This window comes from Ursus americanus, chromosome 22 (assembly GCF_024610735.1).
Source record: "Ursus americanus isolate L20-20 chromosome 22, mUrsAme1.1.p, whole genome shotgun sequence".
NCBI lineage: Eukaryota > Metazoa > Chordata > Mammalia > Carnivora > Ursidae > Ursus > Ursus americanus.
Window position 1 is genome coordinate 51,075,525 of NC_142148.1, and position 18,198 is coordinate 51,093,722.

The 18,198-nt window shown below is 45.7% G+C and overlaps 2 protein-coding genes across 39 annotated transcripts in view; one reads left to right on the top strand and one right to left on the bottom strand.

Annotated features, from left to right (window-relative positions):
- LOC148108139 (uncharacterized) overlaps positions 1 to 18,198 on the bottom strand; it is a 485,477-nt gene that overhangs the window by 214,969 nt on the left and 252,310 nt on the right. The gene's annotated exons all lie outside the window — the stretch shown is intronic.
- The window catches only part of LOC123803623 (ral-GDS-related protein-like), a 124,342-nt gene that overhangs the window by 3,067 nt on the left and 103,077 nt on the right, over positions 1 to 18,198 (top strand). For 19 of the 26 annotated variants that reach the window (XR_015721087.1, XR_015721088.1, XR_015721089.1 and 16 more), the window contains one exon: positions 1,673 to 1,770. The exons of 2 other annotated variants lie outside the window; for them this stretch is intronic. Coding sequence is in view for 2 of the 24 variants with exons in the window: in XM_087853854.1 (XP_087709980.1) it covers positions 13,872 to 13,964 (93 nt within the window). In the remaining 22 variants the exon portion in view is untranslated. Of the gene's footprint in view, positions 1 to 1,672; positions 1,771 to 4,231; positions 13,965 to 18,198 lie in introns of those variants that run through there. 5 more of the 26 variants (XM_087853854.1, XM_087853855.1, XR_015721085.1 and 2 more) reach the window with 5 other exon arrangements.

Below are 18,198 nucleotides of genomic sequence, written 5' to 3' on the forward strand. Positions count from 1 at the left end.
CTTTAGTTTATTATTTCTGATTTCAGAAAGGTTCTTTAGATTTCCAAGGGCTCTTTTTCTATTTTTCTAGAAGAACATCCTGTTTTTCTTTGTTGATTGCAGTGTTGTCTTACCTTTATATTATTGATAGTTTGTATAGTCTCTGTTTCTTTTAGGTTGTTTCCTTCCTTCTCCTGTCTGACGTGGTGGGGCCCTTTGACTTTTACATCAGGGTATTCTGGGTGGGCCATGTGTTGGGGGTCCCCAGGGTTAGTATCTTTAGATCTGTCTTTTGGAGCTGATCAGATTCCCCAGAAATATTCTCCAGTCTCTTTCCGGCACAATTCTGACTTCAGAATCTAGAAGCCAGCAGTGTGCGTGTGTGGTCTGTTGTAGGAGAGCTGGAGAATTCACTTTTCACTGTATATACTGTCATTAAGTCCAGCTCTGTTCAGTGCAGCTGGGCAGGGTGACTTCAGTCCATAGATGCCTCTACTTTTCCGGGGAATGCCCCCTCCCATCTTCTTTCAGAGTGAGGGGGTGTCACGTTGTGCCCGGCGTTGAGGTTCTGGTTTCAGCTTCCATGGCCTTCCCCGGCTCCTCTGTATTTGGGGCTATGCCTTCTTTATCCCCGTTCTGTCTACACTGCTGCTGCCACTTCTGGTCTTCTAGGACACTGCTGTGCAAGTGTAAGTGGTTTCCGTGTGTTCCACTGCTGAATTAGGACCTGGCTTTCTTGGGCCTGCTGCCTCATTTACTCTACTTCAGTCTGTTATAGTTTCTGTCTCCTCCAGGTTTCTTCTTTTTACTTTTTTGTTTGGGTCTCAATCTTCCATGTTAGAAGATTTCCCCAGTACTTCAAAAATCTTGGCTTTTTTCTCCTTTCAGTTCTCCCTGTGCTGTTTCAAACATTTTTTAAAAAGATTTTATTTATTTACTTATTTGAGGGAGTGAGTGTATGCACAGGAGAGAGAGCAGAGAGCACAAACGGGGAGGGGCAGAGGGAGAGGGAGAAGCAGACTCCCTGTTGAGCAGGGAGCCTGACCTGGGGCTCCATCCCTGGACCCTGGGATCATGACCTGAGCTGAAGGCAGATGCTTAACAGACTGAGCCACCCAGGTGCCCCTGTTTAGAACATTTTTAAAAAATATCTCTTTAGTATAGTTTTGATGGAAGGCAGTGGAACAGATGTCTATACTCTGTCATTGTATCGTGCACTTATTAGCCAACCACACCCTGTTAATTTATGATTTTTGATATGTTTGAATAGTTTCCAGTTGCTACACATGTATTTCTTTTCTTTTTTTTTTTTTTTTTAAGATTTTATTTATTTATTTGACAGAGAGAGATACCAGTGAGAGAGGAGACACAGGCAGGGGGAGTGGGAGAGGAAGAAGCAGGCTCCCAGCGTAGGAGCCTGAGGTGGGGCTCGATCCCAGGACTCTGGGATCACGCCCTGAGCCGAAGGCACACGCTTAACGACTGAGCCACCCAGGCGCTCCTTCCTGTGTGTTTCTTAAGTAGAAATAGGTTTGAAGACAGGGACGTGGTGCCCTCTTCTCACCCCTCATCCCAGGCATTGCCCAGTAGGCTTGCGTGGGAGGTGATGGAACTGGCTGAGGGGTGAGTTCAGTAGAGCTTCAAGAAGTGAAAGGAAGGGGGTTTTAATGCGCATGTTGTCTCTCCTTGTCAGGTTCTCTGAGGACTATGGAAAGAGGAAAGAGAAACCGGGAGCATTACCTTTAAACCCACGTTTGATTTCTTCACAGAGGTATCGTGGCCTTCAGAACTGTGAGTATAATTCTCTTGCTACATTTGTGTTTTGGTTTTTCCTTTTGTTTTGATTTTTCTTTCATCTGTCTTAAGGTTTCTTTGACGTATACTAGAAACAAATAAAAGCTAGTTGATTTTGCAGAGTAGGTGAGGGAAGAAATATTAGTTGTTTAGTGCCTTTTATGTGTGGAGAGAGGCAGGCAGGATGACAGTGCTGTCCCTGATAGTTGTGACAGTAGCAGCATGTGCCCTAGAAGAGTGCCCCAACAGGGTCAGCCCTGGGCCATCCAGCTCCTCAGTGAGTCTCTGGCAGTAATCCCCTGAATGAGGCTACCCTTCGCCCCTGTTTCACATTTGCATAACTGAAACAGAGGTTAAAGGTTACTAAGTTAGTAAAAAGCAAAGCTGGGATTCAGACTCAGTCTGGTTTTGGAGCCTGTGCTTTTTACTCGTGTTTTATTCTTACGGGCTCTGGATTCAGATGTTGGCTTGGCTGCTTACTTACTAACTCTTCACTAACTACCGAAACCTAGCTCTCTCTCCATGCCAACTCTTCACTGACTACTTAAACCTAGCTCTTTCCTCTGACAAAGGGTGCTCTCCCAGGGTTGTGGTGGATGCCGTAGGAATGTGAAATGTGCTCAGCTTTCACAAATGTTAGCAATTGCTATTCGGTGGCAGTTCCCCCACTTTAATGAGAGGAAAACTAAGCCCCAGAGATTGGGTTATTTGTGATTTGTTAATTTGTAACCTTGGCACTTGTGCTGCACTCCACAGTTGGGAGGTTATAGAGTTGAGATTCTATTCCAGTTTGTCTTATTTCCAAAGACTGCTCTTTCTGGTAGGCCTAGTGGTAAATCGAGGACAGATCGTTGATAGAAGATTCATCAATCTGTCTTGTGGTATTAGCATTGGTAAGATTTTAGCAATACATTGCTTTGGTGTAAAAGCCCCATAAACTTAGACTTCATGGATTCAGAATTCAGAATCATTATAATTACGTTGAATTTGACTTTGGCAAGTGTCTTTGTCTTAGATGTCTAAGGGGCAGAACCCTGGATTGTTTTTCCATTTCCTTCTGGGGGTCAGTTCACTTTCCTCCTTTGTTCTCCTTTCTCCTCCAAACCCACTTTTGTTTCTGCCAGGATTATGTATTAGGGAAGGGAAGGAAAATTGTGTCACGAAGTTTCAGTTTCCAAGTAAGGCGTGGAAGTCTTGCTCCTTTTCTCTGATTCCTTCTACCCTTTCTTGGCTACGAGAGGCACCTGTTCTGTGTGCTGTGCCAGGTGTGACTCTGCTGTCTTTTGGAGAAGGCCATGCCCAGCTGTTTACATCCCTTGTCTCCTCCCCACCCTCCCTGCACATTTCGATGTTTCTTCCTGTAACAGTGGGCTATATTTATTGGGTACAAGTCTGTTTTTGCATCTTTAAGGGCAAAGATTTTGTTATTTCGTTTCTGCATGTTTTCTGCTTGACCCATGGGTAGTTTTCACTAAATGCTGGATGAAGTAGTGTTTAATGCTTGCCACAAAATAAGTTCTCTTTTCTTAGTGGATCCAAACAAGAGGGAGAATATCAAGTATAACTTTTCATCAGCATTAGCTATTAAAAATAGTTTGTTATGGTAGAGCCCAAGACAGTTTCATATTTAGCAGAAATTACACAAAATTTTTCTTCTTAATGTGATGTGCAGCAGAACGAAGGCCTGACAGGGAACTGAGAGCCCATTCTTGGCTCACTGGAACTTTGAGCACCGGGATATAATCTGCTGCTTCTAGTTTGGCCCTCCCCTCCCCTCCACCCCTGTTTGAAAATATGTAAACCCAGGAAAAATACCTTATAACCAGTGTTTCTATAATTGTTTCCCCCAATTCTGGACAACTGGTGAGGCCACACGAGTAAGCCTGGCTTTGTACAGCATCGACTTAATGGTGTTCCTCTGAGATCCGGGTCCCTTGATGTACCTGAGTGCCCTGGTCCACTTAAGCCCCTGCAGGATGGATCAGGTTCTTGGTTCCTGATTTGTTTTGGGGTGTTGCATTCTTAAGGCAGAACTTGGGATGGAGGTGTTTTACAATCAGAATTCTAGGAAAGCAAAGCAAAGTTTTGGAGGAGTTGAATTGCTGAAATATGTATGGAGATTATTTTCAGGGTTAATGGGGTGTGGGGAGGCAGTAGACAGAAAGGAAGGTTGCCCGGAGACCCATCTGAAACCCCCCATTTGGTGAATAAAGATAGGTTATTTAGCGTCAGGGCAGCTGAGAGCAATCGACATAGATTGAACTGTGAGGTTCTGGGGCTGTTTGTCCAAACAAAGAGTCGCTAGGGTAAGGCGGTGCTGACTGTCGGCTCCGGAGGGCAGCTGTCCCTCCCTCAGTGTTGAGCCCTGAGATTCGGCTGAGGTTTGAAAGGCTAGTGTGTTGGGAATAGACACTGGTGGTGGGGGTTGGAGGGTGGGGGAGAGTAGAGGACAACCAGGAGATTGTCGGCACGCTGTTCAGGGAACCAGGTGAGCAGCAGCGGAGGCTGGGATTGGAGCAGGAAAACTGGAGGTGGTGAGAAGCAGTTGGGCCTTGGATGTATTTCAAAGGCAGAACCAGTAGGATTTGCTGACAGATTGGATAAGGGGTGTGAGGGCAAAGGGAGGAGTTGAGTTGACTAGAAGGCTCTTGGCTTGGGCAACTAGATGGGGGGAAGGCTGTGGGTGGAACTTGGTTTAGAGGGGCAGATGGGGAGCTCACTGTAGGCATTTTAAGTTTGTGATTCTGTTCGGGATCCAAGTAGAGATGTCATGTAGGCAGTTGTAAATAGGCATTTGGAGCTTGGAAGAGAAGTCTGAGCTGGAAGTGGCCATGAAAACGCAGTGACGGTCTGTGGTCACCGAGGGAGTGAGCACAGAGAAGACAAGCAAGCCTGAGCCTCGGGTCACTCTGCCATCGAGTGCTCAAGGACGAACATGAGCAGTGTTCGGCACAGAGCAGGTGTGAAGAAGACCACAAGCACTGGCCCCATGGGAAGAAGGGAAGAAGTGTCCAGGAGGAGGATGTGATCAACTCTCTGAAGTGTCAGGAAAGGTCATGATGAGGACTGAGGTTTGGCCTTCGGGTGTGGCGACTTGGAGGACACTCTGGCAAGTGCTCGGTGGAGTGTGGGGGCGTGGTCAGAATGAAAGCCCGCCTGGACGGTGGTGTGAAGGGGGAGAGGGTAGTGAGACAGATTGCATCTGGGTGACTTAGGTCCAGGGAGTACGGTCATCCTCACACTTACTCGCCGTCTGGGTGCAGAGCAACGCAGCCGGGTCCCTGAGGTCCGTGGTGGTGTCTTCATGTCACGGGCGGGGAAAGGTCAGGTTCAGAGCTTACAGTAGCTCTCTCAAGAGTACGGAGCCGGCAGGCTGATGCCAGGTCTCAGGCCATGCACGCTGTCCTTAGCCGCCCTGTGTCCTGAGGGTGGAGAGACACTGTTGAAGGGGGGAAGGGGGTAGCGTGGTTGAAAAGTTGTAGGAAAACGCTTATGTCCTGCTGGAAGTGCTTCTGTTAGAGATTCTGTTTCTTTTTCTTACTTAGAAATTTCACTTCTATCAGAGGGTGGTAGGTGCATGTGTTCAAAAGTAAAAGAGTGTTGAATGATTCATGCAGAACCCAGCGGGCTCCTGTCCTGCCTCCACCATCCGCCTCCCAGAGCTGCCTGGAATCCTGCTTATCTGTTTCTTTTAGTATTTCTGTCCACGGTTCCCAGCAATATCTATGTAGAGGCAGGGCCATCGATGCGTCACTTTTAGACAAAGTTACATTTTGAACTCCCATCTTCCCCCACATTTGTAGCACAAATTTTGTTTAGAGCCATAATTTGGTGAATTGTTTTGACTTTGTTAATGTTGCTCACTATTGAGCTGGTGAATGTAGCATGATTATATTCCCTTTTAGTTCAACTTTTTGTTTTCCTGTTTTCTTGAGCTTAACAGTTGCCACTTTTTTTTTTTTCTGTTTGCTTGATATTCTTAAGAGTTCTCACTCTCCCTGACAGTAAGGCCTCTTAATAAAATTTGCCATCTGCTCATGTGTATTCCTTCTGTCTTCACCCCCAGGGACATCTGTTTTCTTGCATGCTGGACAGGTTACTCTCCCATGGTAGCAGGGTTGAGGTGCGTAGGGCAGATCCTGCAGGACTAGGCGAGACCAGGTAGAGAATCCTGATGGGGAAGACAGTGATGGGGAGCTCAGAGGGAGGGGGACGGTGTCCTCCTGAGGGAGCAGGTCCGGGCATGGTGAGTGGGGCTCGTGGTAGTTGGGGAAAGGCATTCCAGGTGGAGAAGGTGAGAAAAAGCAGAGCGGGACGAGATCGGTTACTTTTTGTTAACCTACAAAGCCTGTATTGTGGCGCCTCGCTAGGTGGTACATGTTAACTTAGTTACTGACTCTTCCTTTAAGACCTTTAAATAGATTTCCATGGAAAATGTGACATTCAGATCGTTAAACATCTGTCGTAAATTTTTTATTTTTTGAAAGATTTTATTTTTTAAGTAATCTGTACACCCAGTGTGGGGCTCAAACTTAAAACCCCGAGGTCAAGAGTTGTACACTCTACTGACTGAGCCAGCCAGGGGCCCCTGTCATAAATTTTAATATTTTCTTAAAACGTGCGCATAGGATATATCAAGACACTTAAATCGAAGAGATAATCTTAAACTGTTGATTCTATGTATTTGTTCATGGAAACATCTTTATGGACTATCCCGTCACTGAGGCGGCCCAGCCAGTCATCGTGCAGGAGTGACCAGTGCAGCCCCCCGCTGCGGTCGTCAGGCGGGAGCAGGATGAGCGACCACAGGACGTTTCAGAGGCTGCTCTGTGTCTAGCTGGATGCGCAGGATGGTGTGCAGGGAGGCCGCGGTGTTGCGGAGGCGGGCAAGCGCAGCCCTGTCTCCGTGGCCCAGTTAGGGAGGCCCGTCGCGAACTCGGGAACGAGTTGGTGCAGAACCAAGAGTGAGTGGATTGGTTTCTTTTGAGAAGAAGCATCGCGCAGCTTGAAATGCTGAGGCAGGATTATAGGAAATAAAGTCCGTAAGTGCCTTTCAGGACTGCCAACTGCAGGGCACCTTTTACGTAAATGTGCTGCACCTTTTATGTGGGTGCCTGGCTATTCTCATGGACGGTCAGGAGCCTGTGTTTAGTTCAGTGGGTCCGCCGTGTCCAAATGTTACCTGCTTCCTGAAGCTTCTGCTTTATGCTCCAGGCTTTGCGCAGGACACCCTTTATCTTGCCAATAGTAGTTACGTTTGTGATTCAGGAATTCTACGTGAGGGAAGTCGTCAGAATTGTGATACCTGCCGTTTATGTGTGTCATTCATCGTGTGTTTTGAGTTGTGTGTAGTGTTTATAATAACAAGGTAGTGATTACTGTCCCCACGCTGTAGAGGAGAGCCCGGAGCCAGATAACAGTCTGCCCGAGGCTCCACGTGGTGGTAGCAGGCTCTCCTGTTCCTTGACATGAAAGCTTAGCCCTTGCTCTGAAGTGCACGTGGTGCTCCTGTGTGCGGGCTCTGCCTGTGATAGAGAGGGGGAGGGCTGCCGCCCACCGAGCGGTCTGCAGACCCTCAGTATTGTCACGTGCCAGCCGTGCTTCCGCCACGTCGGGATGCGTTGTCACTAGTGTTGCCAACCATTGCACGTGGTTCCCCGTCATTGGTGTTTCTGCTCATACTGAAGAAAGATTATGGATTCATCCCATACTAGTAAAAATGGGAAAATAGGTCTGTTTCTGACCCTAGTAGTAGACAGGCAGCTTTTCCTGTGCTTCTTACACTCTGACTAAGGGGGAGAGAGGATGTTTCTTTCTTTCTACCTGCTTTGGCATATCGTTGCTATCTGCCAGGGGGGAGGGGCAAGTGGGGCGTTGGGAGTGGCGATGGCAAGGAAACATGTTAGATTTGTGTCTCCTGCTCATGAATTCTAAGTGCTTTAACAAAATAGACAAACTTTCCATCATTTCTTCTTTGATAAACTGTCTATTAAAAAGGATAGGTGTCTCAGCAAAAAATTCAACTGAAAAAATGGCGAGAAGCTTTGAGTAGATACTTCATCCATTTCCTGTAGGTAACAACATGCACACAAAAAGACGCTCCCCGTCATCCCTCATTAGGGAAGTGCCCGTGACAGCCGCAGTGGGTAGCGCTGCAGTCCTGTGAGAATGCCTCCCATTCCCACAAAACAAGGCAGCAGAAGGGGACAGTGCCCAGGGGCAGGGCTGTGGGACAGCTAGAAGTACATCGCGCTTTGCTGGTGGGGATGCAAAGGGTTATAACCACTTTGAAAAAGTAGTTTGGCAGTTTCTTATAAACTTGAATATATACTTTTCATACGATCCAGCAGTCCTACATGGAGGCCTTTACCCAAGAGACGTGCAAATTTATCTCTACACAAAGGCCTGCATATGATTGCTTATAGCAGCTTTATTCCTATTTACCGAAGATGGAGAACAACTCGGAGGTCCGTCAGGTGGGAAATGCGTGAACAGGTTGCGGTGCACCTGTGCGGTGGGGCAGTCCTTGTACAGCAACACAGAGGCACTGACTGCTGACATCCTCAGCAAAACAGGAGCGCGTCCAGAGCGTTCTGTTACGGGCAAACACAGAGCTCTGTACAACTGTGGTTCCCCCCTGATAACATTCGGATAAAGGCAAAACTATGGGAACAGATTGGATCAGTGGTTGCCGGGGGCTGAGGCTAGGGGAGGAGAGGACTGAGTACAGGAGGGCGTGAGGGTGCTTCGTGGGTGATGGAAGTAGGCCATGTCCGCCCTGTGATGGTGGTCATACACTGCCTGTGTCAGTCAGAACCCAGCGAACAGTGTTTTACTGTATGTAAATTTTACCTCAATAAGCCAAACCCAAAAAAAGGTGGATGACTTATGTATATACACACACGTAGGTATTACACACACACACAGGCACACACATTTATACCCACGCTTGAGCTCCCTTTTTCTTTCCAGTGGATTAAATTTAATATTTCTGGATTAGGTATCCTGAAAGTTTAAATGAAATAGATTGTAGCACAGACACTTTGTGAAAACATAGGATCTTGGAGTCCTTGGTTGATTTTTATATTCTTATTCACGACCTGAAGGCTTTATAATGTGGTTTGTTTTTGTATAACATGGTTATGTAGTATGGATGTCACGTAATTAGCATAAATAAAAGATGTTTTATCAGTTAAATTATTTTAAGATTCCTTCCATGTTGTTCAAGCTCTTGTAGCTGTGGAGAAAAATAGTTTTACTATCTTTAAAAATTAATAAAAAATGTTTTCTTTGATTCATGACAAACTTAATTATACAGTTTTCAGCTCTGTCTTTAATCAGCTGTAACTGTAGGGTATGATTATATTTCAAACCGCTAGACCTAAGAATGTACACAGAAAATAATACAAGTTAGCTTCACCAAACGTAAGGCTTCATTGTAGTTGCGAGTCAGGTCTCTTCACAGTATGTAAGAGGGTCGCTTGTTATTAGTATGTGGTGCTTTGCGATGCCCTGCAGAGCAGTTGTTCAGCATTTTTTCCTAATAAACCCTTCTTAGCAAAGCCACAACAGTGGGCAGGGAAGGGGATTAGAGTGGAAAGTTGTGTATTTACTTTTCATTTAAAAATCAAAATTTGACTATAGACAATAAGAAGGCCATTCATTTAAATGATGAGATCTTCCTTATTTTGCGATCAGAGGATATTGCCGTGTGTGGTTATAACGGAATCTGATACAGTAAGATGCAGTGTAAGAGGCCCTTCCTGAGCTGCTTTATGTTTGCTTATCCCGTGCGCTGCTCTGGGGGCTGGGGGCTGGCTTCACTGTCTCTGGTAACCTTGTCCTCTGAATGGTCATCACGTAGTCAATATGCGCTAACGGCCTCCGTGACCGTCGTGTTTGGGAACAGAAGGAGTAGGCTGTTCTGCCTTGCGTTTGTTCTCGTCTGACTGTCCCTGTGTTTTGCTGTGGGAATCTGTGCGCTGACTGGTTTTGAGGGTTTGGCCCCTGCTGGGATGCTTCTTACAACTGGCGACCTTTCCAGCTGCTGTCCGCCAGGTGGCTGTCCTGCTGCAGTTGTCACCGTGCCGCCCAGGGGCGCTGTGTGGGTCCCAGTGTGAGTGGTGTGTGCCGCTGGACGGCCCGCCCGCGTGGGGGGATGTCTGCGAACAGCTTACAGTGTGACTCGCTGTTCCACTGAGAAGTTGTATTTGTAGAATAGAAGAAAAACGGATGTGGAGCATGAAGTTTGAAAAGCATTTAACCGTGTTTGTTTTCTTCTGTGGTTCAAAAGGGTACTTAACGGGTCATCTTAAACAAAATGTACTAAAAGATATTAAACTCTTTTGGGGCTTTTCTGGATGACTCAGGATCCTCAGTACGAACACCTGTCAATTTCAGCGTGTGGTGGCCCCGCTTCTGCTATTTTCCTCAATATGAGGCTGTGTGGCGGGCAGTCTCTGAACGCCCTTCTACCACCCTTTCTAATTTGCTACTCCTTGTTTTTGTTGTTGTTGTTGTTTGTTTTGTTTTAAAATGAAGCCTTGTGTGTTTTTATGGAAAAGTTGTAAGTAGTATAGGCAACTTCCAAATACCCTTCACCTAGATTGACCAGTTGTTAACATTTTGTGACATTTGCCTGCATGGCCCCCTCCCCCCACCTCTGGATATAGAAGTACACGTGGCACATTTATTTTCACACACTGGAAGAGAGTAAGTTGCACACTTCACGCCCTTTACTCTTAGGTACTTCAGTAAGTATTTACCAAGAACAAGGACTTTTGGGGCGCCTGGGTGGCTCAGCCATTAAGCGTCTGCCTTCGGCTCAGGTGATGATCCCAGGGTCTAGGGATCGAGCCCTGCATCGGGCTCTCTGCTCTGCTGGGAGCCTGCTTCTCCCCTCACACTCCCCCTGCTTGTGTTCTCTCTCTCGCTGTCTCTCTCTGTCAAATAAATAAATAAAATCTTAAAAAAAAAAAAGAACAAGGACTTTTTACATAGCCCAAAATAATCAGTATAGTTATCAAATTGGCAAATTTAACATGGGCCATTCTGTAGTTTATAGTCCATATTCACAGTTGCTCTGTTAATTACAGTAGTTTCCCCCCCATACAGGACCCAGTCTAGAATTACATGTGGTATTTATTGATGTTTCTATGGTCTTTTTAGTCTGGATATGTTTCTCAGCCTTTCTCGAGAACATCATGGAGACTGTTCTAATTGTTTTGTAGGTCTTTCTTCCGTTTGGGTTCCTGTGATGTTTTCTCATGATTAAACTCAGATTACGCATTTTGGGGGCCAGGCTATCAGAGAAGTGGTGCTGTGCCTTTCTCAGGGCATCATATCATTTCTCATATCCATTATTCGTCTCAGGATGGCACATGATGCCGGCTTGTTCTGTTATTGGTGAGGTTAACATCTAGGAATTTGTGGGGCTGCAGATTCTTGGACCCTACTCCTGACCTGCTAAGTCAGAAACTTAGGGCTTGAGTCTATGTTTTTAACAAGCCCGAAAAATGATTTTGATGTATTCTAAAATTTGAGAATTACTGATCTCAGGTGATCAAGTTAGGGCGGCATCTGCCTAGTGTCTGCTCTCTAAAATTAGCATTTATCCTTTGTAATGAATGAGGAAATCTGTAGGGAAATATTTGCGGCTCTGTGACCTTTTGAGCTTTTAAACTGATCGTTTGGCGCCCCCACGGATGATTCTTGCTTGAACTAGTTATTGCTAGGTAGTCGTGCAGTGGGGACGCTGTTCTTCTCACCTGTCAGCTGGCATTCTCCCTTAAGGAGAGTTTCCCCTCCTTTGTTGACTCACTCAGTTGTTCACCCAGTAGTACTTCACGGATTCTTGTTTGATTCAGGGGCTTATAGTCCTTAACTCTCATTCATTTTGATGCTGGAATGCCCCCTGATTTGGTTTTCCAAATCATCTCCTGTGTTGTTTTGACACGTCCCCATTCTTTTCTGAGCACGACCTTCCTTTTGGCACAGTAAGATACTCCCAGCATTTCTTGTAGTTTCTCTGCCCCTGTGGTGCAATCAGCTATTTCTCCAAGATTCCCTGGTTCCTTTTGGTGGGAGATGGAATTTAGAGGCCGGGATCTGAGTGGGAGGTGTGCTCCTTTGCTGCCAGGTATTACTGCTTCCCAGTGCTTCCTGTGTGTGTGCACATGCTTGTGCAGCTCTGCTCCAGATGCAAACATCTTGTTGTGTTCGTAGGAGCCGAGAGTCTCCGATCAGTTTCATTGGCTTCCAGTTGATGCATTTTTCTTCCCTTCTCTTCTCTTTCTTTCGCAGTCTCACATGCACCTTTCTACTTCGGTGGTTAGTCAAAGGTTGGAGTAGAATGTATTCTCAGATTTGGGGGTTTATCTTGGGGTTCCCCTGCTTCCAGCATCCCTCCTTTACATATCAGTTGGTCCTCCAGCCCCCATTTCTTTCTTCTGAGACCTCACGCCAGTAAGACTTTTGCTTTCTGCCACTAGAGCTCGCCCTGGGTTGGGAAGCACGTTTAGTCAGAGGAGCAGCAAACTGGCAGATGTCCTGGGGTAACTCCATTGTTCAGGGGAGAGCCTTCACCTCTGGTGTGTGCCTCTGGGCTTCCTGGGTTGTCCTGCCTATGCACATTTCACTGTCTGCCAGGGATTTGGGCAGTGTATTTATATTCAGCCTTGGAGCTCAGCATTTTGCAGCCCTCTTGTTTCCAAAATTTCCCCCTTAAATTTATAGCCAGTGTGCTGCGCATTAAGGTGGTACGGTAGGGCTGCAGTCCTGCCCTCCCAGAGTTGGGGCTCACAGTATTGCCAGGCAGGAAAGTGACAAACACTCCCTGGTTTGTACCAGATGCAGGGACAGTTCTGACAGTAACTTCTTCTCAAGTGCTTGCCTGCCTTTGGTCATTTTCCAGTTCCTTCAGATGGTTGGTTTTAGTGATTTTGTCTGATTTTTATAATGATCTATGGAAGAAATTGCTCCATTGTCCTCATGTAACCATTTCGGAAGGCTCACTCTCCCTTTTGTCTTATTATTCTTTTCTTCTGAAATCTAGCTTCATCTTTATTTTTGTACCCAACGTTTCATTATGGTAATTTTCAAACAAATGGCAAAGTTGTAAAAATTTCTGGTTAACATCCATAGACTCCTCCACCCCCTGGATTTTACCTATCATGTGTTATTATTCTTGCTTTCTCACGTAAATAACCAATTATCCATTTCTCCATATAGTAATCCATTTTATTTTTTAGGCTGTATTTCAAAGTGCAGATATCAGTATACCTCACCCTATGTGTTTCAGCGTGCATATTGTTTACTAGATAGAGTTCATTGTTTGTTTAGCGTATTTTTCTTTCAGTGTAAAATTTCTATACCAGCTGCACATAACTCAAGTATACATTCACTGAACTGTGGCAAATGCATCCACCTTTGCAACCCAAACACTTATTGAGACATAGACCATTATCATTTCCCCCAAAGGTTCCTTCATGTCCTTAGTATTCACAGTCCCTGCGGCAGCCCCTGCTGCCATTCTCACCCTGACCCCTGACAACTGCTGCGTTCGCCCCCTCAGTTCAGTTCTGCCTGCCCAGGGGTTTCCTGTCAACAGAATCATACTGTGTACATGGTGTACGAGGCTTCGCCCGCCCTTCTCCAAAACGGGGGCAGGTCGGCGCCGGGGACGCTGGGCGCGCTCCCGGCGGAAGCATGGAGGGGGCGGGGCCGGTGGGAGCCCGGCGCTGATTGGCAGGCGCGGCCGACCTGATCCCAGGCGCGGGTCCGTAGAGCCCGGCGCCGAGGCCTGGGGCTGGGATGTGAGGGGCTGCGGGCTCCGGGCAGCAACTGCTCCTGCGAGTCGCGGCGACTGCAGGGCGGGCGGGCGGGCGAGGTCCGCGGACGCCGTCGGCGTCTGGCCCTGTCGGCCGCGGGATGAGGAAGCGGACGGAGCCCGTCGCCTTGGAGCATGAGCGCTGCACCGCCTCGGGCTCGTCCTCGTCCGGCTCAGCCGCCGCGGCGCTGGACGCCGACTGCCGCCTGAAGCAGAACCTGCGGTGGCGGGCAAGGGGCCTGCAGAGCCGCGCTGCGCCGCGGACGCGGGCATGAAGCGGGCGCTGGGCAGGGGAGGCAGGGCGCAGGGGCGGGGCCCCCTACCTGGCCCGGAGGCAGCCCTTAAGCCCCCCGCCCGCTCCTCCGTAAGTTTCTTGCCTGCAGGAGCGCCCCACGTCTACCCTGCATTCTCTAGTGCCCTCTTCCAGTTCTCCTCCATCCTTTTTCCTTGCCTGGCCCGCTGGTGCCGCCCGTGGGCATCCTTTCCCCAGATAGCTGCCTGCGGGAGGGCCCCCGACTGTCCCCTTTCCTCCCCTGGTGTCCTTTTCTGGCCCTCCGCGGCGCCCAGCCCCGTGCCCTTACCCTTCCCAGGTGAGCCAGTGGTACCCCGTCCTCGACCGGCTGGACCAGCGTCTTTCCCAGGGGCTGGGAGCAGGGGGCAATCACGAACCCACGTTGGAGAGTAGAGGAGGGCGTGGGGGGCGTCCCTTGTGAGGCTCCTGGACGCCTCTCTCCTAAGAGGTGGGACATGGAAAGGCAGGCTCCAGAGCCAGAGAGCGTTCGGATTCTTGGCCTCATCTGCATAGAACTCAAAACTGAGCGCCCCTCTTGCTCGGCTGGCGTGTGCCGAAGCTTACCTTTTCCCGGTTTCTCACTTTGGTAATTTTTTCTCGGGTAACTAGTTGTCAGAAGTGGCATTCTCTGCTGGACCTTTGGGAGAATGTTCAGTGGTGTGATGTGGCCAGGGGTACACGGCATCGTCAGCTGTTGGAGGGAAACCTGTCCTTGCTTGTGCAGATGGCTAATGGTGCTTGAAATTGGATTACACTGAGTTGTCTCCTTAGGAATCTCTGTAGAATCTGTAAGTCTTAGTTTTTTTGCGTTCTCTGAATAGGAGATGAATGCATGCAGGTAAAGCTGATTTCAGAATTAAGATAGTGTATTTCACAGGGACAGATCTCTCCATATGCTAGCTTTGTAATTAATCTGGCTGTTCACAGAACGTATCATTCATGGCAAGTTTGAAGTCTGGGTGTTTCACGGTTTTGAACAGGTTAGTATGTAATGTTCTCAGGTGTTGTTGCAGAGTCGTTTCTTTTGGGGTCAACTGGAATGCCCTTAATTGACACTGGCCACTTCAGTGTCAAATATTTATTAAAATGGTCTCTAAAAATATCAGTATCATTGTCTAAAAGACCATGAAATTGAAAATGAATATTTGGATAAATAGAAATATTTATCCAAATAAATAGAAATATTTATCCAAATAGACACTTCAACATTTCAACCTCATTGCTTAAAAGGTTATGAAATTAAACTATAGTTTTCTCTAAGTCAGTGGTTCGCATTCTTGCCAGAAGGGCAGGGACTGACAGTATTTTTTTTTCTATAAAATTATCTAGTAACTGGTCAATATCTTTTGTGAAACTAATTCTAGCTTGAATGTACTTTTGTAAACAGGTTTGGCATTACACCTAGATAAGTTTGGGAAGTCTTCCTTTGAAGAAATGAAATTATTAGGCACAATAGTGTTTGGAGAAACAGTGCTGGTCTGGCACCTTCCTCAAAAGATGTACTGTATTTAAAAGATACGCTTATTTTCATTTTTGTATCAGGACAAAGAAAGACATTCAAGAGGTGCTCATATCCTTTGGAGGAACGAAAGGCTGTTAGGGAATAAAAAGAGAAGCAGACGGCAGGAAAGCCAAATGTATGTGTTACTCCGTGGTTTCCTTCCCTATTTCTTGGAATGTTCTCCTGGTCATTCTTCTCCTTTGTTTTCTTCTTCACCCAGGTCTCTGCCCAACTGTCAAGTCCTCAGAGAGGCCCTCCCAGACCAGCCCATCCAAAATAGACTTCTTGCCACTCCCAACACCCTTATTCTGTTTGCTTTTTTCATCACACGTATCTCTCTTGACCTTGCAATTGTCCATGTACTTAATTGGCTTTATTGGTTCTCTCCTCCCCTACAATAATGGAACCCCATGAGAGCAGGGGCCTTGTTTCCTGCACTTTTGTGTCTCTAGTGTATGGCCATAGTAGGTGGCGGAAAATACTTATTGAATTAGTATCTCTAGAATAAATTCCTAAGAAGTGAAATTGCTGGGCCACGGAGTGTGTGTTTATAATTTTGAAAGGTGAGGCCAAGGAGTCCTCCAAAGTACTGATGGATACTTTTCCCCAGCAGGTCAGCAGTTACTTCCTTTCCCCCCAATACTGAATATCACCAAATATTTGGATCTTTTTTCTATTTGATTGATGAAAATGACATCTGATTTGTAGCTTTAATTTGCATTTCTAATTGTTAGGTGGCAATTTTTGTGTGTTTTTATAAGCCTGTTGTGTACCTTTGAGTCTCTCAGTACCTGCCTTTGTTTGGGTCCTATTGTGCACATTTTCAAATACACAAAAGTAGGGAAGAGAATATAATGAACCTGGATGTATCCATCACGTCTTTTTAAACAGTTTGCCATGTGTTGCCAATCTTGAATCATTTGTCCCTCTTCCCTCCATTTCTTTGTAGGGTGGGGGACTAGAATGTTTTAAAACAAATGATTTTATTCGTAACTACTTCAGAGTATAACTTGGGAACTGGAACAAATCGAGACTTTTGAAATATATATAACCTCGCTGCTGTATTTATCAAAACTTTTTTATATTTATCAAAATTAACAATTTATTGCCTATTACTAATTTAATCTAATATCCAATCTAAATACACATTTCTCCAGTTGTCTCAGAAATGTCTTTAAAAGGTTTGTGTAAAAATCCTGTACATTTCTTAAATTTATTTCTAGTTGATCTTTTTTGGTGTTGAAAATAGGTCCCTTTCTTATATTACATATTTTTATTATTGTACTTTACTAATTTTTATTTTATTTTATTTATTTATTAGAGAGGAGACAAGTAGGGGGAGTGGTAGGCAGAGGGGGAGGAAGAAGCAGGCTTCCTGCTGAGCAGGGAGCCCCATGCAATGTGGGGCTTGATCCTAGGATCCTGGGATCATGACCTAAGCCCAAGGCAGATGCTTAGCCGACTGAGCCACCCAGGTGCCCCTGTACTTACTGATTTTTCAAGCAGTAACTTATGTCATCATATTGTTTTTAGTAGTTTTTGCAGTTGGTTCTCTTGGATTTTGAGGTATAATATCATATCAGTTACAAATCATAAGAATTTCATTCCATGTTTTTTACTTTTTATGTCTCTTGTTTCTCTTTTTTGGTTGCTTTGTATTTCCAGGACAAGATCAAATACTAAGTAAGAATGATAGTGGGTACGTTGTCTTGTTCCTTACTTCACTGAGAATGCTTTTAGTGTTTCTGCCACACTAGTTATTTTACTAAGGGGTGTGTTGTTGCTATTTGTTTTTTAATCAAAAATGGTTGTTGATTTTATTAAATACTGTTTTAGCATCTGTGAAATTATACAGATGTTCTTCCTTGACCTGTTAATATGAATAATAGTAACAGATTTTATGTTATTGAATCATCGTCCTATTATTGAATCATCAGTGAAAACTCTGTTAGTGTGTAGCCAGATTCTAGTAATATTTTACTGAGTCATTTTACATTGTGATTTGTGAAACCAGTTTGTAATTTTGTTTTTAATGTAATCTTTATCAAGTTGTTTTAGTGCTTTCCTTAGCTTTATTAAAAGCTTTCTCTGCTTTAGCCAGTTTAAATACTCTTGAAATGATCTGTTTCTTTAACTTTGGTGCAATTCCCCAGTAAAACTACCTAAGCTTGGTGCTTTTGGGGCGCCTGGGTGGCTCAGTAGTTAAGCCTCTGCCTTCGGCTCAGGGCGTGATCCCAGCGTTCTGGGCTCAAGCCCCACATCAGGCTCCTCTTCTAGGAGCCTGCTTCTTCCTCTCCTACTCCCCCTGCTTGTGTTCCCTCTCTCACTGGCTGTCTCTCTATGTCAAATTAATAAATAAAATCTTAAAAAAAAAAAAAAAAGCTTGGTGCTTTTTTAGATTTTCTATCTCTTTCTGGTTTAGTTTTGGTGATTTATACATTCATAGAAAATCATCTGTTTCATCCAGCTTTTTCCTCTGTATCTGGGGCTGTTATCCCTGTCGTGTTCCCTGATTTTGTGTGCTTACCTTTTTTCCTTTTTCTCCCTTTCATTTACTTATTTATCTATCTATCTATCTATTTATTTATTTATTTTAATAAAGAATTTTCTTTCTTTTTTTTTTTTATTATGTTAGTCACCATACAGTACATCCCTGGTTTCTGATGTAAAGTTCAGTGATTCACTAGTTGCGTATAACACCCAGTGCACCATGCAATACGTGCCCTCCTTACTACCCATCACCGGTCTATCCCATTCCCCCAACCCCCTCCCCTCTGAGGCCCTCAGTTTGTTTCTCAGAGTCCA